The sequence below is a fragment of the Orbicella franksi genome, chromosome 4 (assembly GCF_964199315.1).
Source record: "Orbicella franksi chromosome 4, jaOrbFran1.1, whole genome shotgun sequence".
Lineage (NCBI taxonomy): Eukaryota > Metazoa > Cnidaria > Anthozoa > Scleractinia > Merulinidae > Orbicella > Orbicella franksi.
The window spans coordinates 4,591,431-4,617,105 of NC_138148.1; the positions used below are offsets into that span (position 1 = coordinate 4,591,431).

At 40.1% G+C, this 25,675-nt stretch overlaps 2 protein-coding genes across 2 annotated transcripts; both read left to right on the top strand.

Annotated features, from left to right (window-relative positions):
- The first annotated feature begins 6,611 nt into the window (after positions 1–6,611).
- On the top strand, positions 6,612–14,316 carry LOC145484234 (TNF receptor-associated factor 4-like). Its single transcript, XM_081462876.1, has 7 exons — positions 6,612–7,020; positions 8,071–8,122; positions 8,809–8,907; positions 11,851–12,015; positions 12,456–12,530; positions 13,159–13,236; positions 13,626–14,316. The coding sequence occupies exons 1-7, from the start codon at positions 6,767–6,769 to the stop codon at positions 14,292–14,294; spliced, it is 1,392 nt and encodes a 463-aa protein (XP_081319002.1). The 5' UTR covers positions 6,612–6,766; the 3' UTR covers positions 14,295–14,316.
- A 1,742-nt stretch (positions 14,317–16,058) lies between these two features.
- LOC145484675 (TNF receptor-associated factor 6-like) lies at positions 16,059–25,320 on the top strand. Its single transcript, XM_081463276.1, has 7 exons — positions 16,059–16,937; positions 18,786–18,849; positions 19,163–19,268; positions 19,703–19,926; positions 20,472–20,546; positions 20,753–20,830; positions 21,837–25,320. Exons 1-7 carry the CDS (start codon positions 16,792–16,794, stop codon positions 22,611–22,613), a joined length of 1,470 nt encoding a protein of 489 aa, XP_081319402.1. The 5' UTR covers positions 16,059–16,791; the 3' UTR covers positions 22,614–25,320.
- The last annotated feature ends 355 nt before the right edge of the window (positions 25,321–25,675 follow it).

Consider the following 25,675-nt stretch of genomic DNA (forward strand, 5'->3'; position numbering starts at 1 on the left):
CAGGTGGCATTCACACTGATGTATTGCACATATTTCCCCATGCCCAAACAAATCCAGATGGCTGTAGACGGATACAAAGTGATCAAGTCATGAAAAGTCCCTATCATTATGATAAGAACATCCGTATCCACTGTGCGGACAAAAACCTGACTGCATCCTTTGTTCAGCGCGTGTTGAACATGTACAGTAATTCTTGTGCCGGCTTCCTCGTGGTCACATCTCTGTATATCGGTAAAACCTTTGCACGAGACTACAGATTCGTCTGAGGTGATATTTACTTCCTTGTTCTCGGGAAACTGGAAGTTTTAAACTCTGCTTGTCAGGAGGGCAAAGAGAACTTTCTTGTCGTTATTGTCTTGAAGAAATGCCTTCCAGTTTGGAGGAATCTTGGTGTCACCTGTTACTTTTCTTCTCTGATCCCTACCTCTCTTTCGGTTGAATCCTTGATACTGTTCGCCTTGTACGTATCTCAAACAATGTCCACTCGTTTACTTGATTGGAGATGATTCAGAATGAACGGGATAAAGACGTTTTCAGCATAGCTATCAAAGGCGGAAACAGTTGTGGATGGAAGGGCGTGAACAACAGCTGGTCCATCAAAGATCTTACAATCGTAGAGTGGAGGTGGATCAGGCTGCTTTGTACTGGCAGGCTTAACACATGTCAAGAGGTCTGACTTCTTCCCGAATATTAGCTTTCCAAACTCAGAGAGAGAGATGGTGGGTAGGGCTGGTTTTCGTGCATAAAAAATTCGTCTAGGTCTCCGCTTCGATGCTGGGTGGCAATGTACAAACGGCTGAAAAGGTTGCAATCGCTTCCCAGTGCACTTACTTGCTGCTTTGACTTTGTTTTTGGCTTGGACTTTTGTCGTTTAAACAGCGGCAGAGAATTTTTCTTGATGGTATCATGAATCGATACAGTTCTATCTTCGATCACCGTCTTTTCAAAATTCTTGTACTGATTCTGGCCCACTCTCTCGATAGACGATAGGCATTTCCAGTACTTGATTGTTGGGAACTTAAAGCTGGTGAAGTTTCATCGTCGCTTGGTAGTCAGGTTCTGAACTTCGTTTAAAATACCGTTCGGAAATTATTCTTTTTTGCCGTAATAATCAGTTAACAGTAGCCCAAAGAATCTGAATTGAATTAAATAACTATCTACACAAAGTAGAAACCAAGCATTCTGTTCATTCTGTTCAATATAAATAGAAAGTTGGCCTCTTAAAATTAATCTATTTCGCCGGCCATCTCAAGCTCAGATTGCATCGTCAGGTAATCAAATATTCTGTCTGTCTTACCTCGTGTTGCCTGAACGAAGTTAGCTCAAGACTAAAGGTTGTTTACAGATCACACTTTCGACATAAACCCAAAACTGATCCTCAGCTGAATTCCTGGACTCGCGTTTCCCGTATTTGGCGCCTTTTGCATATTTTCCCACGCTCGGCACCGGTTGTATATTATCCTTTGCATACGCGGCAGCGATTGCATATTTTTCTATTTCCTCAGTTTTTCATTCGCTTAATGAAAAACCAAAGTAAAACTATGTTAAAAAAAAAAAAAAAAACGATTTCAAACTCAACTGCATGCTCTGAAGTCAGATCATTTAACATGAGCGAAAAAGCAAGAAACATGCTATTTTCACTTGACATAAACACGTTAAGGCTATCTAAGTGAACCACACAACCTAATTTACAAGCTGTTGACGTATTTTGGTTTAATTTGGTGATCAAAAGCATAAAAGCTATGGATTGATTTATCAGCCTCGTTTTCATGCTAACGAAGCTTATCGAGAATTGAAATGACATGTGTTCTCCCCCCGATCATCGAATCAAGTGGCACCCAGGCTAAATTTGTTTCTTATACCAACAAGATTCTTTGTGCCAAATTTCATGCTTTCTTCCACTCTGTAACGATCTAGCCTTAAAATCAACCTAAGCCACCTCACTATACGTGACGCGTGATCAGTGAAGAAAAAAAAACAAAAAAAAAAACGCTAGCCTCGTAATCGCCCATGTTCGATACATGGTATCGAGGCTCCATGCAAAACTGGTGCTCTTTCAGCCGAGAGAAACTGGGTCAGTGCACAGGTCGAAGAACAACATGGCTGTTACGGATGGCACGACAAGACGCCATTTGCAATGCAACTCAACTCGTTTAATGCGTACTTCATGTAAGCTACATAGAACTAGAACGCACATGTTTACTCCAAATATGGTAAGACAAACCATATACGTAACATCTCCCTTTCTTTAAAAAAAGAAAAACTAATAAACAAATATCTGGCAAAAAACTAGCCTAAAACAAACTTACACAAATCCACTTTGTTTCTGAAAGTGTTCTATGTCAAACTAAATCAGTTTATCCGAGCTGGCTAAAACAAACTTAAAGTGTTCAAAGTCTAGTCTTTGCTTAACGCTTCATGTCAAAATCTTTAAATCTTGAAGGGGGACGAACAGTCCGGGTTCTTGTCTTCTGAGGTGCTAACAATGGAACATTAGTCTCTTCAGTAACAGTTTCATTCAAGGAATCTTTGTCAGGCCTAGTAGGTATAGCAGGTAACTCAGGTACTCTAGGTATCTCCTTGTGATTTACTCCTGACTCATGTGAGCTAACCTTGGTGCTTTGCTTTTCTGGTGTCGAGGATTCTGCTGCAGGCCTCAGAAACTGCCTGTTTCTTCGGAGGGTCTCACTGCCTGCTTGGACTACATATGACCTGTCTGACAGTTTCTCGACACAAGTGGCTGGTTTCCACGTTTGGTTCTTTCGCAGGGGTGCACTTCTGACTTCTTGTCCAATCTCTAATTCAGGTAACTGCTTCACATGACGGTCATGGTAGAACTTCGCCTTTTGCCTTTTCCGCTCTAATTTCTCTGTAGAATGTGGGCTTACTTTGGGACGGAGAAGGCTTGACGCTGTTGGTAAGAGAGTTCGTGTTCGGCGCGACATAAGCCTCTGGGCGGGGCTGTCACCTATACCTTCAGTAGGTGTGTTCCTGTAGTCTAGTAGCGATAGCCATGGATCTTTCCCATCTCGGTCCGCTTTCTTAAATAGCAGTTTAACTGTCTTCACTGAAGACTCTGCTTTCCCATTTGACTTTGGGTAGTGTGGTGATGATGTCACATGGTTAAATTCCCAGCTGAGTGAGAACTCGTGAAATTCTTGACTGCTATACTGTGGTCCGTTGTCTGAGACAACAGTGTCCGGGATTCCATGTCTACTGAATTGTTCTTTGAGTACTTGTATAACTGCACGTGAGGTGGTATCTTCAAGTTCACTAACTTCTACAAAATCTGAGTAATAGTCAACGACTGTGAGGTAATTCTTTCCACTAACAGTGAACAAATCTGTAGCCACTTTACTCCAAGGTCTGTCTGGAAGTTGATGAGACTGCATTGGCTGACTAGCATTCCTAGCCTGAAACTCGGCACAGACAGCACATCTCTCAACCAGGGCTTTGACTTCTGAATTCATTCCAGGCCAGAACACGATGTCTTTGGCCTTTCTTAGACATGATGCGACTCCTTGATGGCTTGAATGAATTCTTGAGAGCATCTCTGGCCTCATGGCTTTGGGGACAATCACTCTCTGACTCTTAAATAGAATACCATTGTGGAGTGAAATCTCTTCTCTGTAGTTCCAGTAGTCACGAACTTGTACTGGGCATTGCTCTCTTCTCTCAGGCCATCCTGTTAGAACAGTGGTCTTCAGGCTCTCTAAGACGAGGTCTTGTGCTGTGCACTTCTGCAGCTGAGTTAACCTTTCTGGAGCCACTTTGATGGAATCAAAGGGAGTAAGTGTTTCAAGTTCAAGAGCGAAAACTTGAAAGTTGTCTGTCATCTCCTTCTTGACAGCAAGCGAGGCTCGAGACAAGTGATCGGCAACATACATCTGTGCACCTGGCTTGTACTTAACCTCTAGGTTAAAGCGCTGTAGCCTCAACATCATTCTTTGTAGTCGACATGGAGCAGAGAGGATTGACTTCTGGAAAATGGACTGTAAGGGTTTGTGATCTGACTCAACTGTTATCTTTTTACGACCGGCGAGGTATTGACTGAACCTTTCGCAGGAGAAGACAATCGCTAAACACTCTTTCTCGATTTGAGCGTATTGCCTCTCAGTCTGTGATAGGGACCGTGAAGCAAAAGCAACTGGCTGGCCGTTTTGTAATAAAGCTGCTCCTAACCCGTATTCACTCGCATCACATTGCACTGTGACTTCTTCTTGAAGGTCATAATACTTGAGCACAGGGTGTTTGACTACAAGCTCTCGCACTTCCTGGAATGCTGTCTCATGATGTTGGGACCAGATGAACTTTGCATCCTTTGCTGTCATCTCTCTCAGTGGCTGGGCGACCTCTGATAACCTAGGGAGAAACTTTGCCAAGTAATTAACGAATCCTAAGAGACTCAGGAGTTCCTTCTTGGATGTAGGCCTCGGCATTTCCTGAACTGCCTTCACTTTCTCAGGATCTGGCTGTAACCCATCTTTGGTGATCAAGTGTCCCATGAATCTGACTTCAGACTTCTTGAGGTTCAACTTGCTGCTGTTTAGACGCAGATTGGCTTTTCGAGCTTGCTCTAGCAGACGAATCAAGTTCTCATCATGATTTCGATTTGCTTCTTCATCATTCTCTCCATAGCCCATGACCAATATGTCATCTCTTATCACTTCTACACCGGGAAGACTATCAAGCTTCTCATGCAATTTGCATTCGAACTCTTCTGGAGCCAGGTTGATACCAAAGGGTAGCCTCAAATACTTGTAACGCCCAAAGGGAGTCCAGAATGTTGTCTTGAGACTGCTGCTCTCATCTAATCCAACCTGGTAAAACCCATCTTTAGCATCTAAGGTACTAAACACTTTGGCATTGCTAAGCTTGGGCAACAACTCATCTAGAGTAGGCATTTGGTACTTTGGACGGATGACTGCCTTGTTAAGATCTTTAGGATCCAAACAAATCCTAATCTTATTTGGTGTTGCGACAACCACCATACTGCTAATCCAGTCGGTCGGTACTGTGACTTTCTCCACGATTCCTTTCCTTTCCAGATCATCAAGTTTGGCCTTGACCTTATCACGCAGGGGAACTGGCACTCGGCGTGGAGAATGCTGCACTGGTTTTACGCTGGGGTCTGTGATAATGGTTGTATCACCAATATGGCCTAACCCTTCAAAAACATCTTTGTACTGAACAAGAATCTGATCTCTGGTCAGGTTACTACTGCTTTTCAGGACATGAATGGACTCTTCAGGATCTATATCCACTTTGAGAAGTCCCAACTGCTCACAAGTCTCAGCCGATAAGAGGGGTTTGTTAGAACTCTCAACAACTTGGAATCTCAGGTCCAGATGCTTGCCCCTTCTCTCTGCTGTGAGTGTGGTCTCACCTACAGGCTTCATCAAGCTACCATCAAATAGCTTTAGCTGGGCATTGGACTTAGACAAGGGGGGATCACCATTCTGCAATAGCTGAACTAAATTTCTGTGACTGATCACATTACAAGTTGCACCAGTGTCCAACTGACATACTAGTTGCTCTTTGTACTGCTCTTCTATCACAAAGGTAATACTGGATGTCAACTGTTTACCACTACCATTAATTGCAGTAATTTCTTCTATCTTCAATAATGATTCCTCAGACTCAAAACCTTCTGCCACTTCAGCGACATGAACCTTCTCTTTGCCTGCCTGACACACTTTGGCGAAGTGGTTCATTCTTTTACAATTGCGACATTGTTGACCATAAGCTGGACATTCTGTCTGCTTGGCATGCTTCTTTTGTTGGCCACAATACTTACATTTCCATTTTTTGTCAGGTTTCTTTGGATTTGGTGGTTTCTTCGGATGAGGAGGCATCTTGCCTTGCATCGGTTTACGCTTCACATGAACTAAGTTCAGTTCCTCATTGTTTTGTTTCTCATCCTTTTGAATCGACTTTAGCTGCTTATTCGTTATTTCACTTGATTTACACATGTCAAGAGCTTTATCCAAAGACAAATCTTTCTCTCTGAGCAATCTAGCTTTTGTACCCTTATCTTGTATTCCAATAACTAGCCTGTCACGTATCATTTCTTCTGCAAGTGCTCCAAACTGACACGATGCTGCGAGTTTTCTTAATCTATTGACATAGCAATCAACAGTTTCTTCGGGTACTTGAATGCAAGAGTTAAAGACATACCTCTCATAGACGACATTTCTCTTTGGTAGGAAATAGTTTTCCAGCGCCTTCAATGCTGAAGTTATCGTCAGTACTTCGGTGCCAAAATTCAGATTCAGGAAAATTTGCAGACACTCCTTTCCCATAACAGAACGGAAGGTTGCTAATCGGATCGATTGACTCTTCTGATCCAAACCCGTTGCTACCTCATAATCTTGCCATTGTTGCTTAAAAAATTCCCAATTGCTCGTGATATCTCCACGACAAACCATAGCGCTTGGTACTGGAAAATTTGAAGGAAAACTGAGGACTTGAGGCGGCGGAGTAGGCTGTGGAGCTTGCGGTGGAGCTGGTGGTGGAGGATCTGGTTCGGTGTCTGACATCGTTTCGCTGGGTTTCAACGCACGTGGTCGATGTTGAAATTCGCTGTACGTACCGTAAATCAAGGAATTGTCGCTTCGTTTCACTTCAGTAACTGCTTTGACTGAATATCAACCAGAAGACGTAATCTTGAGCGCTGCAGCTCGCCATAAGATCAACAAAGCACTTCTGACACCATGTTACGGATGGCACGACAAGACGCCATTTGCAATGCAACTCAACTCGTTTAATGCGTACTTCATGTAAGCTACATAGAACTAGAACGCACATGTTTACTCCAAATATGGTAAGACAAACCATATACGTAACAATGGCTGAGGAAATTGGCGACTCTGCCGTTCCTTCTGGGTACGACTATGATTTTATTTCGCTCATAGACGATGATTTCATTTGTCAGATATGCCACCTGCCTCTGAAAAAGGCCGTATTAACAAGATGTGGTCACAGATTTTGCAATGAGTGCCTCAGCGAATATTTCAGGAGGTAAGGTTTTATAAATTCTTGTTCTCTGCTCCAAGACTGAAGTTTGAGCTGTAGTTGTTTCCATTTATGCTGCTCCCAAAATAGAGTGTAATAAATAGAAATGCAGAATGTCTTTTCCTGTGTGTCTTGCCAACTCAATGGGGATGATGGTGATGACTTAAGTGCAACAAGGCCTGTTTTTAAATAAAAAGCAACCAGAGAACCTCCACATTCCTGTAGAAATATTACGAATTTAGTATGATTTTACTTACTTATTTGTTTTATTATGCTCTCAAATGTGTACCGCAGTCCGGTAATGTTATGTATTTTTGAAAGAGTTTGTTTATGGTGGTATTGATAGATCTACATTATTTCTCCGATGATTATTGTTTGGTCAATGAATTGCACGTTACACTGTATGTATAAGTTTACATGCATATCAATTGCGGTTGCCTTTAGTGCTGACAGTGCTTAGAGAGTCGTTCCCATATTTTGGAGTTCCTCTATGTAACTACAACACTGTGGCAATCCATAACCTATTTCAGTTTTAATTTTGAGCCTTATTTTCAGGTGTAGTCAATCGATAAACCAATATTAATTGATGACAATCAATAAATATATTAAGTGATATCAATCGATAACAACTGACTGCTGATAGCAATCGATGAAAATCGATGAAAAAAAGTTGTGGGTTTGATTGTTGTCGATTACCAATAGTAATCAATAACAGTTGATTCATTGATTGGTATTGATTGTTAATGAGAGAGTATTGATTGTTAATGTGAGAGTTGAAACCTGTTTCTCATAGTCCCTCACATGCCTAGTTTGCAGGTATTTGAAAGGTTAATTAATACAAGTTCATGAACCAGAAAAAATTGCCTAATGGCCAAAATAAGTTATCAAAGCTGACTTGGTACACAGCTCAAGTATTATTGTTTAATAATTATTTTTTGTAACCCAAGTTCAAGCTGCCTATAAATTTGCAACAGATCTAGATCTGTTGAATAGATACGGTATGGTGCTATTGCATGAATTTTCTATGTGTTTTTTATAGTTCTTGTTTTTCAACAGGAGACGTAATCCTGACTGCCCATGTGACAGAGAAAAATTGGACAAAGAAAAGGTGCAGATGAGTGTAAAAATTTAATTTGTACATAGCCCTAATGATTGTAACTCTTTCTAGGTATCCCCAATTAGCAGCAATGCTAAATCTCATTGACACGTAAATAAAGTTATTGTTACCAACAGTTTCACCTTGTGTGCAATGATTTTAATTCATTTTTTTCTCCCTACCGTGCCTTGCAATGTCTTTAAAACTGCAAAGCTGGGGATTTCTCTAGGAGCCAGCTGCTCTACTAATTCACCAGCTGAAAGAGAGCTTAGAACTGGCTGAAAGTCCACTGATCTGGAGAATTTTGAAGTTTGAACTGATATTTTCATTTTTTTTTCTTAAATGTCAGTGAAATTTGAAACAATAATTCTGTTTCTCCATTTCATTTCTTAATTTGGGTGTGTCAAAATTAAATCAATCTGGGAACTTTCAATAAATTTGTTTTCCAATGTCTGAGAAATATCAATGAATCCAGCAGTGTTCTCCTAGATCCAAGTAACATAACTATTATACTAGTAATTACATACGTTGTAACATAACGACTGTATGATGTTAATCACAGCAAGATGACCAGTATATACATGTATTAAAATTTAAGTAGGGAGTGTCCTTGATAAGGGATAACCTGTGAAGTTTCCTGTCATGTTTTCTTACATATTTATCAATTTTGATTGTCTGATATTATATTGCTTTTGCAGGACATTTTTCCAGATAAAGCAAGTGAAAGGAGAATTCTTTCTTACAATGTCAGATGTCCTTGTGGTTGTCCGTGGACTGGAGAGCTCCGTGATGTAGAGGTACGTGCTGAGATCATGCAGAAAAACGTAATGGTTATTTTGCAGAATGTACCCGTATAAAGCTTAACATATGAGTTACCGCATTAATATAGGATTGATCAAAATGTAATGGAATAGGGATTAAGAGTTCTTGAAATAACAATCATTCACTGGACATTGTTGAACAAAATTTTCAAGTATCTACATGCACTAACTAATTTTACCTTAAAAATTTCCCGAAAGACAACAGTAACTCTAACCTATTATTATGATTATTATGATTATTATGATGATGATGATGATTATTATTAATAGTCATATCTATAACAAAATTCTCGATCGTGATTGGTTCCCCGTGTCTATTTGTCATGTGAACGGTGCGCGATCATTTGGTTGTCCAATTACAGGTATCCAATTTGACCTTTTTGTAATTGGATACCATTAATTGGATACCCATGTGATTTGCATGTCAACTACCCACGCTTTAATGGCTTCCTTCGCAATGTTTCCTACAGTTATCAAAACTCATGAAAAGTGCTACTAATGCTTTCGCTCAAAAGTACAGTTCTCAAAAGACATTTTTAATTCTGAAATTTGTTATAGATATGATTAATTAGCAATTGAACCTTGTGTTGTACAATTCAGTGAGTAATTTTGCTCGTAATTTCAAATCAGCCTCGCGCTTCACGCTTGTCCTATTTTGAAATCACTTACGCGATTACTCCCTGAATTGTACTTCACCTGCACTAATTATTATTACAAATTATGATTATTATGATTATGATGTAAATGTACAATGTAAACTTTTTTCTTTGTGGTTGGACATCATGTCTGAGTGCCAAAATGACTCAGCGTATACATGTAGTTGTGAAGAGCTTGTTTATAGACCATGTTTGTTTTGAAACAAGTTAAAATTCATAAATCGTATGGATCTATGTTCTCTGCCTCTTTAATAGCCTCTTCAGACTTGTATAAGCAATCCTTCTATTAATAGCATTGATTTAAACATGATGATTAATGTGCAGCTAATATGCCCATGTGGATCTGTTATTGAGAAATTAAATGCAATTTTGATCAAAATAACAATAACAAATATGATAAAATAATACCAAAAGCCATTTACATAAAAACTACAGTGAAATTTTCTGTGCTGAAAAATACAGTTTACATCAAGAAAATCGTCGGAAAAAGATGGACTAGTCTTTGCTCTTAAGCTTGGTATTTGTTTTTGATCTTTAAAACTATTAAAATCTTTGCTTTTACATGTATTAAGTGAATCAGCTGTTTAAGAGCCACTTGCCCTAACCACCGCGTGAGGGGCGGCACAAGTTCGGAAAAATGGACCCCTTGATATTTGGTCCAGAGATAACCTAGGGTATGCTAAGAATCGTTATATAAGTTTTAGGTTCTAGAGTTTTTACATTTTTGAGAAAATTACGAAAAACCCTTGACAACCCGTGAAGCCGAAAAATCACAGAAATGAGGTCCAATTTCACGATCAGATAATCGAACTCGTGTGAAGGCACATTAGCAATTATGGTTTTCCTTGGTTTAGCATAGGAGGTATTGCTAAGCAAGGGAATTTCTAGACTTTGAAAATCAAAAATTCCATACCGTTTTCAAACATCTCAAAACATACTCGGTATTAAGTAGAATTCTTTCAAAATTCAATTCTAGCAAGTACAAGAGCTGTTTTTGAACGTGATACAATTTTTTTCTTGGCAAAAGTTATTTCTGAGGCAAGCGGTTTCATGCAAGTTTACCCAATTTGACCTTTCAAAGAGATTTTGTTTAATCAGGAAATGTAAGCAACTCAACTAGCCTAAACTCGCTTTCTGAGCAAACCGTTGAAAAACCCTGCCATTTCTCATTAAAACTACCCACAAACCTGAGATAATACTTTGATGACAGCTTACCTTCCAAATGGGTGTTTGAAGGCAAATAATTTTGATGTTCTCAGTTAATTTTTCCATTGCTCTCTTGTTGCTGTGCTTTATAATTTAGGGTCATATCTTGATATCGAGCTTGCTGATAGGTGTGTGGACGAAATATCAAGGGGTCCATTTTTTTGTGCCACATTTCTTCAGTCTCACTTGGTCCCTATAGAGAGTCGCTCTTAAGTGGTTCAAAGGTGACTGCCTGTGAAGGCAATATTGATGTTTTTATTTTGGAACCTCTATATAAGGAAGGGCCAAGGGTCTGGCAAAATCAAGGTTCTTTTCTATGTGTTTAGTATTACTTGGGTGAGGAATATTGTTTGTTTTACAGAGGACTTTTATATAGAGGTTTGTTAAACCAAGGTTCCCCTGTATTTCAGTTTGTGGTGCAGGAAAATTTTATTTTCACCCCTAATGGATAACAAAATGTCTTACCTTTGAAAGATCAAGCAGAGCGGGTAACAGATGTAGTAGATCTGTGTGCTGTGAATGCAAGTTTATATTTGTTATGCCAGTCTAACAGATGTCACTTCACCTCACCAACATGTACTTTGAAAACTGCCCCATAATGCAGTGATAAACATTCTTATTAATTCATGTATACAAGTCATGCTAATGGAATGAGCCATCAGTTTTTTTGTGCAGACCAAATGTGTAATAATATGTCTGACCAAAACAGAGATTTGAAAGGACACCTCTAAGTACATGCAAGACAAATTTTTTTCTGCCTTGGTTCTACATGATCTGTTTTTCCTCTGCATTCAGTGCAGATGGTAGCGGTGAGAAATCTGCTGGAGTTGCTTCTGTGTTTTGGAGACTGGGGTCAGCGTCATTTTGGTATTAAAACCAATAAGCTTGTAGAAAGACTTCAGCTAGAGTTTCATGATCACTTTGATCAGCTGTTGCACTTGTTTTGGGGAAATTGTTTTAAATTTTAGAATTTTGGATTCTTAATTGACATTGCATTATCATTTTAGAAATAAACTCTGAATTTTTCAACATGCTGAGATCACTTATTGCCTTTCAGAACCATCAAGAGAGGTGTCCTTACAAGATTGTCCAGTGCCCAAGTCTAAACTGTGGTGTTAAACTGGCCAGGAACCTGATTGAGGAGCATTTATCGACTGCCTGCCTGTGGAAAATTGTTACTTGTCAATTCTGCAATGACAATCATCCAAAATCCCAAGAACATGTAAGGAAATGAATTTAGCATTTAAGCTTCTTCTTTAAAAACAGACACCCCCTTCTTCCTTCTTTCCTTTTTCTTTGCAATCCTTCCTTCTGTTTTTCCTCCTTTGCACTGTGTGTGTGAATCCATCACTCTTGCTACCTCCCTCCTTCTCTCGTCTCCTCCCCATCCATCCTTCCCCCTTTCTGCTCTTCCCCCATTCCTTCTGCCCTTCCGTCTATCTGTTCTTCCGTCCCTCTGTCTTGATCAGTACTTCCATTCAACAGGCTTCAAAAATTCCTTTGCTGATGCAATACATCCAAAAACTGAAGAAAAAATGAAATTACTAGAAAGAATACTGGATACTGTTCAAAAAAAAAAAAACAAAAAAAAAACTGCATACCTTGTGCACACTTTTGAGATGAAGATTGTGTTTTGATGTTGTAATTCTTGTTACTTGTCAGATGCACAATGAAAGCTGCCCCATGTTCCCTGTCAGTTGCATCAATGGCTGTGAAAAAATAGTCCCAAGAGGACAGGTGAGACAATTTGCTATCCCAGTAATGTATGTTAGGTGTGCAGGGGCAGAAATTAAGCATGAAAAAAAAAAAAAACGGTCAGGCTTGAATGAGATTCAAACCCAGGACTGGCCATTTGCTAGGCAGGTACATGTTCAGTGCTCTATCAACTGAGCTATCAAGCCAGCTGGGAGCTAGAATTATTATTTTTTTTCAGAAGAGTAAAGAATGTTAACCTCTTGTATGTGGATGATGTGGAAGGCATGGTTGCCTCATGGTTAGTGCGCTCGACCCTGGATCCAGTGGTCTGGGTTTGAGTCCTGGCCAGGGACATTGTGTTGTGGTCTTGGGCAAGATACTTTACTCTCACAGTGCCTCTCTCCACCCAGGTGTATAAACTTATTGCTTGTGGTGGGGGCGGGGGGGGGGGGGGGAACCCTGGGATGGACAAGCAGCCCGTCCATGGGGCAGTAGAAATACTCCTACCTGTAATTGCTTCATGCTACAGAAACTGGAGATAAGCATCAGCCTGATGGGCCACTTGGCTCGTGCGCAGACTACCTTTTACCCACATGTACGTGGATGAACCATTTTAAATTCCTCTCAGCCCTCAGTTAGTATGTAAAATAAAATTGCTTTGCTTTATCAGATGCTACAACACGTGGACGCGGACTGTCTCCTCACGCCTTTGTCATGTCCTTATCATGACCTGGGATGCAATGGCAAGGTATACTCTTGCATTATTTCCTTGTTTATTTTATTTCTCTGCCATGTTTACTTTTGAGGAGCAGGGAAGCAGGGATTCAGGGCAGCAGGGTTGGTGCAGTGGTGAGAGCGCTCGCCTCCCACCAATGTGGCGCGGGTTTGACTTGGGCTCGGTGCTCTCAGGGTTGTCCGATTTTCCTGCCTCGACAAAAACCAACACTCCAAATTCCAATTCAACCCGGATGGAGGACCCGCATGAAAACCAGCTAAGGCTGATGTGGCTTCCTCTCTAAATATTGTATTTTTTTTTTTACCTAAAACTGAATATTAACCTGTGGGGTTATATTCAGCCTCTTTTTGGAAAGAGTTTTGGGTCTAAAATTTGACGACTGAATTGTGTTGTGTTGGTAGGTAGAGAGAAGGCATCTGGAAAGGCATATTGAGGATCAAACCACAGTTCATCTGGGCCTTGCCTGCAAGAAAATCGTCCAGCTTAACCGAGAATTTGATCACGAGAAAACCAACCTCAGGAAACAGCTTGAAGACCTGAAGAAAGAAAACGACAACCTCGTCCTTAAGGTATCTGTTCAAGAGAAAGAAATGCAAAAGACGAAGACTGAATCGCCGATATTTTTATGGAAGATAACGAGCTTCAGCGAAATGTTACGTCAAGCCAAGAGTGGCAGAAACAACAAAATGGACAGCGAACCTTTTTACACAGGGCCATATGGTTATAAACTGAAATTGTCAGTCAACCCCAATGGTGACGGCTCTGGAAAGAATACACATCTCTCAGCATTTGTCATCGTCATGAAAGGTGAATACGACGCTGTATTGTCCTGGCCTTTCCACCAGAAGGTCACTTTCACGCTGATTGACCAGCAAGATAACACAGACGAGCGTGAGAACATTGTCATGCATTTCAGAGCGAACCCTAAACTGGAGAACTTTGCGAGGCCCACCGCGGAAGAGAATCCCGGTCGTGGATACGCGAGGTTCGTGTCACACGAGAGACTGCGGTCACGTCGCTACCTCGTGGATGACTCGTTATTCATTCGAGTTGATGTAGACTCACCGTGAGGTTAGGTCCAGAGTGTTGAAACTAATCCTACTTAGACGCTATTTGGGCTCGTCATGCGAAGGATTGGGAATGGAGGGAATGCGTGACAAGCCCAAAGAGCGCATGCGTGTGAGGCTTACGAAGTTTCTGATTTTTTATGAGAAAAAAAACAAACAAATATTTAAGCACCTTAGCACCCCTTGATATCGTAAGAGCGTATTCCCGAGTTAAAGGTTCGAAAAGAACCCGGGAATCTTGAAGAAAGCATACAAATTTTCTGACTAGTTTAATGCATAGTGCACAATTGGGATGGCTTAGGGGCCGCCGTCCGCTAAACGGCTTAAGTTTTAAGCATTTAAAATAAATTGCTAATGTGTTAACTCTGATATCTGTTTAATTTATTGATCTCAGATAATTAGGAATAAAGTATGGAGAAAATCATGAACTAAAAAGTATCGTAATAGTTCCATTTTCTTTTAGAATTAATGTCAAAACAATGCTTAGCAGTAGCTAAAATAGCTAGCAAATAGAACCCTTTTTTATCTGCTCTTTTTCACGTCTGAGACTGGACCCGAAAAATTCCATACTGATAACATAGTTTTACAGCGATCCACGCAGTGTCTCTGATTGGCTGTTACACGGTTTTGAATTTTCGCGCACAATTAAAAACCGATCAGCATCATAAAGGAGCCAACATGTGACAGCAGACGCTCGGATTACACATGATTTCTCTGACGGTAAAATAGAAGCAAATTTATTTATACAGTACTAGCTAGGATTAAAAGCTTGACCTGAGACATCAGTGTCTCATAGTGCTCTTAAATGAAGAATTCGCTTTAGGGGTGGAAGCAGTGTGCTAAATAATTGGTGGACGTAGGGTTGCTTCAGCCTGCGTGCAGATTTCTATGTTTTCCCAGCTTCACGTCTGCAGGCAAGCTGGCCTTACTCATAGTATTGAACATTTTGTAATCAGTCTTTGATATGTTTCAGTCGATGTTACCGTAAAAGGTGATTTGTGAAATGGTTCGCCTGAACCTAATTGTCAAAGCTTCTACCAGGCTTGTTTAGTTGGTAGCCTATACCCAAACTTCGTTAGGATACTCCTCAGATTTCCCTACACGCGATGTACGTTGGATGACCTCATTTCAGAATGAATTTCACGTTATCTAGCTCAAAGTGTCGGTGGGTTTTTATGATAAATTCACTCCTAAAAACACTTATGTAAATAAAGCTAGATTATTGTTGCATAGCAAATGGTTGGAAGCTTATACGTTGTAATATGAAAATGTGCAAATAAGAATTAATAACTTTCTCTAAACCAGTGAACACTTAAATAAATAAACTGAAATATAAAAATTGTGGCTTGTCTCTTACTACAAAGGGCAGCAAGTGTGGAATGAGAAGTCCATAACGATTTCACAGGAACATTTTTTTTCTATAAAGCGCGGTGATAACATTCAGTGCTTCAGTAAGAAATGCCGCTCCCCTGCCACCCTTGTAGTGGAGAACCTTCGGTACTTATTGTTCGCTAACTGTTGGGTATACGAAAGGTCCTAAAATGTCTTTGCAAAACGCCGAGCGTATACTTAAGGCATAGTGGCCTTGTGGTTCGCGCGGATCAAGACGTTTGGGCTCGAGTATTAGCCGGGCAAGACTCTACTCTCAGTGCCTCTTCCCTATGCTGGTAGTCCAAGTGTATGAATGGGTAGCAGCAGATGAAATGGTGAGATAAGATAAGGGGAACCTTGTGATGGACCAGCTTTATAGCATCTACCCCAGGGTGGGGGAGAGGTAAAGATACTCTTAGTCGCTTCTTGCTAGGGAAACCGGGATCTGACGGACCACTAGGCTCGAATGAAGCTTGACTATGTGTATGCAGTATTTGCTTAATATGTCTCAGAAGGATAATGGTCTTCCCAGGTAATTAAAATGAAAATTATTTTGATGAACATGGCCTTGTTACGACCATATAATATTGATATTCACGAATCTTGCATACATATCTCAGGAGTCAAATGACATGTCACCTACATTCATACATTCACGAACCGTGTTCCCGTTTTAGTAAGTTTTATTTCTGTCACTCCTCTGCTGGTTACTCTGGTTTACTTTGACGAAATTTGTGGCCTCATCCGTAGGTTCCAATGACAATGCAGCTCAAATGGGGTGACTCCAAAACGAGTTTGATCGCAAGCTGTTCAGTTCTCGCCCTCATCACGCCACAATAACACAATATAAACCCTTTACTACTCTACATAAAACTTATGTGACGATAAATTTCTGCGTGAAATACGCTAACGTCAAATCCGCCTCCTACGTCAGGCAGACATGACACTGTTTGGCTCATCACGCATTCTCCCTCCGTCAATGTTTGGGAGGAATACGTGACGAGTTAAAGGCCAGAAATCCTTGCGCGAGTCTCTTACCATGTGATTAGGCAAGGAGCCCGTGGCCGCCCGGAGAAACGCCAGTTAACAGACAGAGTCGACTCCAGTCCTTAATTAGTGAGGGTTTTTCATGGCTTCTGGTTTCGAAGAAGACTTTTTGAACCCCGTTGATGAAGACTTTCACTACTTAATTTGCCATTTGCCTTTGAGAGAGCCAGTGCAAACGAAATGCGGCCACAGGTTTTGCAAGTCATGTCTCGAGCAGCACCTGGAAAGGTTTGTCTTCATCACGAAAGAGAATGATGTTTTCATTGGCTTGTTCGAAATCGGCTGGGTAAATTCTCGAAAAGTAAAGTTTTAATTCATTTGAAATCATAAGCTGTCTGGGAAATTCATTAATATGCATGAGCATAAATTTTGCAGACCTTTTTAGCGACACGACAACATCAGTGGCGCACAACACCATCCCCCGCCCCCGGCAGACTCCGCTGTGAAACGGTCGAGGATGCTTGTTGTCTCGCTTAGGGGTGTAAATCACACACATATCATAATTTTTGGACATAAAGGTATCTTTAATTGGGTTGCATTCAAATGCTGCCATGACCATTTTAAAGTGCTGTCTTTTGGGGGTTAAGAAATGCATCAGTCAAGTAGTGCCCATCCCCCATCCCCCGGGCATTAGCATTTTTTTTTAAACCTAATCCCTGGGGTGGGGACAAAGTGAGAGGGTAAATGCCCCGACCCCAGTATTGTCGCCTTCCAACACCTCTGCAGTTTTTTTGTTAATGAATAAAATGTTCCACTTTTCAGTATTTTAATGCAAATTATGGTAAGACTTCAAGGACAACAGTATATGTTAGTTGATTCTGATTATATTTCTTTATATTTTGTTTTTAACAATTTGCTAGGGGATAGTGATAGGATACCAAGATCTGTCTTAAAGATGGCATCACTTGAATTTGCAAACCTTAAGTAGTTTAAAGTGCTTTCCAAGTTGACTTTCATGAATTTAAAAAATGCGAGGCTAGTTTTGAATGTGAAATAGTCGTGTTGTTTCCGATCTCTCAATATGTGATAAAGAAAATATAGTTCAAGTGGCTGCTTTTATTTATATGCGTACAAGTAATAAAGTAATATCTAAAACTGAGAAAAATTGACTGCTTCAGAAGAAGCATGAAACTCTGAGTGGCAAGTAAATAATGTCTTGGACCACCTAATCCAGCTCTTTACTTCTGTTGTTATATAATTGAGAAAACATACCTTTAAAAACATCCACAAGCTTGTCCAGTCCCTGATGGACTAGCCAATCTTCAACAAACGCCTCGTCTTTGCTGATGAATTTGTCTATGGCACTTTCGAAAACACGTGTGTCAAATGCCTGTGGGTTGCCCAGGGGTATGCAGGCTATGAGGCGGTGGGGAGGGGGGGCGATGGTCACTGCTGGAATTGAGTGATGCATAAAGCTTGAGCCATGCCCAGATTGATCTTCTTTAGTGGGTTAATTCAAATGTTACAACAATGTTTACAAGCATCCTGACCTTTTTACGTACACCAGACTCCCTTCCGGGCTACAACCCTTGCCTGGAAGGGAGACTGGTGTGCAGGATTTTATACAATATGTTTCCAGAAAATATCCATACCCACCGCATGGAAATTGGAAATTCTAAAGGTGAGGGAATTTTAAGAGGGATTTGAGGGGGCTCAAACCAAAGAACCCTCTGTGGGAGGGGTATGGATATTTACTGGAACAGCTATTATTATATATTTTTTTTTCTTTTTCTTTAACCATAGTTAATAGAGGGGAATGGTTATGAAACGCAACAAAGTTCTTTGTTGTATGATTTTGTTCTCTTTTTGGGCTTGACCATGCACAAAACACAATAGATGTTTACTACTGACCAAGGAACTAACCAGTAGAAATGTTTTGATTATGTAATTCATGCATAGCGTATGAACGCTTAACAAAAGATTGTGCATGGTGGTGGACCTTCCAACATAAATATTGGCATCTTTGCTTACTCCTTTGATGTTTGCCGGGCTTCATAACCATTCCCCTCTATTCACTATGCTTTAACCTTTGTGCTATTTAATCTCTTTGGCTTTTTTTGATTTTGTTGTAAACAGGCAGGAGAGACAGACTGGGTCTTGTGCTTGTCCTTTGGACAGAGAGAACCTGGTCCGTAATGAGGTGAGTATACAAATTATTATACTGAAGGGCATGATATAAACTGCCAAAATCAGTTCGAGCATCTGAAGACTGCAAATAATTATTGCATAAGACTGAAAATTCTGGTCTGTAGAATTTAGTAACGTACTTGTGTGTGCAACAATTACTGCTAACTTACATATTCAATTTGTAATCAAACTAATGATTTCGTTTATTTCAAAACTGCATTTTTAAATTTATACGATTTTACTTGCGATTCATCATGTCCTTTTCCCTACAAGGGAAATAGCGCCTAATGGGGCCTTGTTTGCGATTGTCAATGATTATTTTGCAGGATATTTTTCCAGACAAAGCAATGGAAAGGAAGATCCTTTCTCTTGCTGTTAAATGCCCAAGTGATGGTTGTGAATGGACTGGTGAACTGAGGTACAAAGAGAACAGTACAAAGTAAATCATCTAGTAGTGAAAACAGGAGCTAACATTGGAAATAACTGGACTCAAAATATATATGTCAGCATTTTACTAAAAGCTGCTTAGTGATTGCAGTCAGTAGGTAAAAAAGGTAGAGTCTGCATGCAAGCCAAGTGGTGCATTAGGCTGGCATTTATCTTCGGTTTCTGTAGCATTAAGTGACTAGGAGTATTTCTACTCCCCCCTAGATGGGATGCTGGTTCATCACAGGGTTACCCCCAGCATTATATTTGCCAGTACCCATTTATAATACACCTGGGTGGAGAGAGCCACTGTGAAAGTACTGAGTGTCTTGCCCAAGAACTCAACACAATGTCCCCAGCCTGAACTCGAACCCGGACTGTTCGATCTGGAGGCGAGCGCTCTAACCACGAGGCCACTGTGCCTCCACTGTTGTAATCAGTTAGGATATGTATATTATCTTTTGGACTTGTGACTGAAAGGCTTTCTTCTCTGAAACAGAGTCACTTGCGCTCTTGTTCTTTCAAACGTGTTTCCTGCGCCTATGAAAACTGTGAAGCAATTGTGCCAAGAAAAGATCTTGAGGAACACATTACTGCTTTGTGCGAATGGAGGATTGTAGAGTGTGGTCACTGTAGTGAGGCATATCCAAAATGCCTTGACGAGGTACAGTGCTTTAACAATGTAGATAAATTTGTTTTAAAATTATACTGAGGTGACTGAATTTTATTAGTTAGGTCACAATAAATTGAGAAATTGATGTGCAAGCAATATCCTACTGTTGAAAATTATTTTAAATAAACATACAGCAATAATATTTTAAGCAATGAATTATTTTGTGAGTCAGTGTGTTTTTATCTTCAGAGATTTTAGTGAACATTGAAAATACATGCAGTCTCTAAGAGAGATGCTGTGACACTGACAAGATTTTAAAATGCACACATCAGGTAATTTATGCCAAGAATTACCATTGGCTACACACTGCTACCCTCTCTGATTTTTTTTTTGAAAAGAGTAGGCAGCTGTATAAATAAACAAATTGAATATTAAGCTGATTTATGCAGTGTTCCTATTATCTGTGGATGATCCATCAAAGAAGGTCAAAAAAAAAACCCACTACAAATTTCTCACAAAATTTATGCAGTGAATCTACTTTGACAATGCTTAAAATGTGTGCACATTTAATTTTTTTTTTTCTGTTCCTGTTTCAGAAACATATGGAAATATGTAAAAAGTTACCTGTGGAATGCCCAGATGGATGTGGCTCAATTGTTGTGAGAGAAAAGGTAGAAGATGTCATAAAAATTGACACAAACTGTCCTCAAATTTTAATGTCCACAAGGGCAATCAAGTCACCAATATATGACCATCGTGAACAGAAACAAAAATCTCAGAAGACAATACTTTGGAAATACTATTAAAAATTCTACTCGTTACATACCATGTATGTTGGGATGCCAAAGTCTTTATTTAAGTATTTTGTGTCTTTCAGATTTCGGACCATTCAGGTAAGGACTGTCCACTGACAGAAATATTTTGTCCATATTCTGAGATGGGTTGTAACAAAAAGGTATTTTACATGTACATGTGATATTTGTGAAGAGATGACGTGCCAATCTGTTATAATCTATTATTTTTTAAATAGTCCATTCCAAGTAATCCTTGAGACTGAATCCTTTAAAATCTTCTTGATCAATCCACTGACAGACTAGCCTCCTACGCAGACACTCTTTGGGGTTCCTACCCCACGTGGGGGAGAAAGATTGTGTGACGAGCCGTAAGAATGTCTGCGTTGGAGGCTACTGACAGACTGATTGACTAACTGATTGACTAATTGACTGATAAATTGATTGATGGATTGATAAATTGATTGATTGGTTGATTAATGGGTTGGTGGGTTAGTGGGTTGGGTCGAGTGGGCTGGATCGTGGGGAGGAAGATTGTGTGATGAGCCCAAAGAATGTCTGTGTTGGAGGTCAAGGACAGACTGATTGACTGACTGATTGACTGATTGACTGATAAATTGATTGATTGGTTGATTGGTTGATTGATGGGTTGGCGGGTTAGGCAGTTGGGTTGAGTGGGCTGGGTTGTGGGGAGGAAGATTGCTTGATGAGCCCAAACAACGTCTGTGTTGGAGGCTATGGACAGACTGAATGACTGACTGATGGACTGATAAATTGATCCATTGGTTGACTGATGGGTTGGTGGGTTAGTGGGTTGGGTTGGGTGGGATTTCATGGGTACCGAGTATAGAAAGGGTTATAGAGACTCTCATTTAACTTTAATTCATCCTATTATTCTAAAGGATTACTCATTTTAAGGGTATAGATAGGAATGGCACAATGTACACCCTGTAAATGTGTGAAAGAGGTACCATACTCTATGAAAGGTTTTTTTTTTTAAAAAACCTTTCCTTGCAAAATGGTAGATTAAAGGGTAAGGGTTTAGACCATGGGGTGGGGTGAACCTATTAAATAACTTTGTGGAGCACTCTCCTACAGCTGCTTTTTTGATTTGTTACAAAAGGGTAAAAGTATGAATTAGTATATACTGAGACAGGTTTCTTCCTTTAGATAGAGAGACAGCTACTTGAAACACATTTGGAGTCTGCAGCAAGACTTCATCTTGACTTGGCTTGTGTGAAGTTGCACAGAACACTGGAAGAGTTCAAAGAAACAACAAGAAAACTTGAAGAAAAGGTGGATGCCTTGGAAAAGAAACTTCAAGAGACAGTGGATGAAAGAGTTAATACTCTTCAGAAGAAAGTTGAAGCGAAAATAGATGGAGTTCAGGCAAGCCTAACTTCAAGAATTGAAATCAATGATTACCTCTATGACTTAAGGCTTGAGAGAGAAGCCGCCAGAGTTTCTGATGACAAGAGGGAATCACCATCTTTTATCTGGAAGATAAATGGCATGCATAAGATTTTAAGGGAAGCCAGGAGGAGCACAGACGTTGAGAGTGAACCATTTTTCTCTGGGGTAAATGGCTACAAGTTGAAAGTACTCATGGAACCGAGTGGTGATTTGTCAAGGTCGGGCAAAAATGGTTATGTTTCCCTCTTCCTTGTGATCATGAAAGGTAAATACGACGCTATATTGCCCTGGCCTTTTAGACGTACCGTGACATTTAGATTAATCGATCAGCAAGAAAACCCAGATTACAGAGAAGACGTTGTGATGAAGCTTGATCCCAGTGACGACGATAGTGAGTCATTCCTCCGGCCCAGAGCAGAGGAGAATAACGGTTACGGCTTTGCAAAGTTCATTTGTCATGACAAAATACGAAGGAGGCGATACATTGTAAATGATACTGCATTTCTTGAAGTTCAGGTCAGTGCCCCATCTTGATTTTGGCCAGTCCACTTAGATGTTGTGCAACATTTTGCATTGGCTTGTCTCTGCTTGTCTTAGCTTTATAATGACCCAGGCTGGCTTTGACCTTTGTGATTTAGAGCTTAGGTCGTCTCTTAGTTAAAAGTTAAACAACACGTAAACTGTAACTATTGTTATTAACATTGTTAAAATCAATGTAATGTACACTTTTTGTTATGTACTGCTATTGGTAACAGCCCCGTGGGGGACTCCCTGATAAAAAGGACGGGGGTGCTCGTTGGAAACTTTGAAAAGAACCCCTTAGAGGTACCAATGTTTTTTGGGCGTGGCACTAACTGACACTTCCATATTTTTTTAATGGCAAGAAAGGTGATTAGCTACTCGTGAAGTTAATCGTCAAATACAGTGTATCTCCTTTCATATTCTTTTCGGCTCAATACCCTAAAAGCTTATGGTACCATGAAAACTCCCGCTGTGGACCTGTTGAGGCTTAACAACCCAAGAGGTACATGTACCAAAATCCTTTTTCAACCCCTGAAAGGCACGACAAGGCCCCTCCTTCCCCCCCTCCCCCGTCCTTTTATATGGAAGACCCTCCAGCGCTTGTTTGGTTTTTGCTCTTCCGAGCGCTAAACACACTAGCAACTCCCTAGCAACGTAACCTACTGACTTTCCCGCCATTTCAGGCGCCGGTTATACGTTTTTCCGTATTTGGCACCCGCCTCATGTTCCGCCCAGGATTCGTTCATTTCGCTACATCCGTTTGCCGTTATTGGCCAGATTTGTTTCTTTGGGTTTCGATTTATTCGAGTTGTTAAAGCTAATTTGCTACGATTTGTCGACCCGACTTGGCTCACATTTGATAAGAAAATGTGAGGGTAACAAAAAATCGGCTCGATTTTCACACACACGATTTGAATACACGGCAAAAAACTCGGGCCGACAATTCGTAGTTTGCAAATTGTCTTGATATAGGCTGATTTACGGGTACACATTTTTCCCATCCCACTCCTATCGGGCGTTTGTCGGACATACTTATGAGGGGCGGACTGGGTCTGAATCAGGCAGAGAGCTGGTCACGAGCTACGAATTACACAGGAGATCATCGTTGCTCTCTCGAGTCTTCGTCAGTTTGTTTAAGGTAACCAGACTCACATCGACGTATTGGGGCTTTTAACTCGGACTGATTCAAATTGACACTAGACATTTCAGTTGAAGGTGCGCAGTATATGAAAGAGTTCTAGTCTGTTTTTTTTTCTCCCCTATTACATCGATCTTGAAAGACTTGATAGATGATATATAGACAACAATAAAAAGAAAACGTTGGCCACATTGGTATATGTTTTGCAACTTTGACACTCGTGTAACAGTGTCTAAGCGACAGTTTGATGCAAAACCTTTAACGTTTTTGTAGAACTGGACAGACCTGGACAGCGATTACGATTATTTTTGGACTCAATTTTCCCCAACACAGGCTAAAATGAAAGTGAACAACAACAACAAGAACAAGCAAAGGTTTAGGTACCTTAACGTGACTATATACCGATTTAGCCGCGTTGGAATCCCATAAAATAAAATAAAAATATTCAAATCTTTATGACTTGAATGAAATGAGAGCAACACAAAACGTACACAAGTAAGGAAGCGACTCCCTTTATTTCTACTTAACTTACGTACGATAAATTGTTCTCTAGTTTCTTTCTCAGTTTTGTACAAGATTAATAAAGAAACTCGTGTTTTGGTAGAATAAAACTTCAGCTAAGTACATCGGTTAATCTGTAAACACGACAACTAATGTTCGAACACTTTTTTGCTCACGTCAATAGCTGTATAATTAAGGGTGCTAAGACCGTACCAGTTCTTCATGTGTCTACAGCAGACGTCGCCGATTCAGTTGGCGCTTACCGGCTGTTGGAAAGTTTGTAATCAAGAAATTCTCTCAGAAGAAACTGACAGCAAAGTGTCTTCGAAATGAAAACAACTAGAATACCGTAAAGTCTCTGTTTATCCCTTGGGGGACTTTAAGTTTAGAACTTAATAGGGGGTTAGTAGTGAAGGGGATGGGGATAAACTGAGGTTTCTTGGGGACGGTGGAGTGGGACAACAGAGCTTTTACGGTATTCACAGTAACAAATGCTTTCATCACTCAAACACTAACGGGATCATCTGAGCACTGACCAATTAAAGAACTAGTACGTGTAGTCAATGGCAACCTTAATCAGCCACTGTTGGGCTTTAGTCGATGAAATGTACTATCGTGAACAATCTACCGTAGGAAAAAAAGATGGCGGCTGTACATTTTACCGCAATGCCTTGCGAGCCTAACACAGCCTACAGGGCACAAAGAAAGACAAAGTTTTACAATATTTCTCCCTGTACCAAGGACATTGAGCAGCTTTGGTTTGAAGATTTTATAACGTTTCTGTACGTTTTTATGAACGTTGTTACGGTTTTCGTGAGCTAAGAATTATGGATAAATGTACCAGTCGCCATCTTTTTTTCCTACGGAGGATTTTGGAACGGAAAAGATCTCAAAAAACACTTCGTGGTGTCATCTTTGCAGCTTAACCCTGAACATTAGATTCTTGTTTGACGGTTGGTTAAAAAGACACGCGTCTCTTACTTAATTACTTATTTCTGAAGATAAATAGTACTGATATATACAAAACAGGAAAAGGATAGTAAAATATCGGAACAGTGAAAATAAATAGATATTCTGTGTGCATTATATTAATAAGTTAAAGGTAAAAATTCCCTTTCCCTCCCCCCTCTCCCCCAAAAAAGTGAATGCTTTACAAGCATTGTGTCACGGCTTCTGGAATGCCTGAAAAATAAAAATATAAAACAACGAAAGTTTTATAGTTTCCTAAGGAAATCTTCTAGATCCTTACTTAATTAGGTAAACAACTAAATTTTGGCGAGGTTTGGGGCAAATTTCATTTCTTTGCCCTTGTTGTGTTTTCTCAGAGGTAGCTATCGTCTCCATGATCTAATAAAAAATCCAGAGGCTACATAATTACATGCATACATTTTTATTGAAATTCATAAATTAAGAGAATATGTAAACTGAAAAAAGG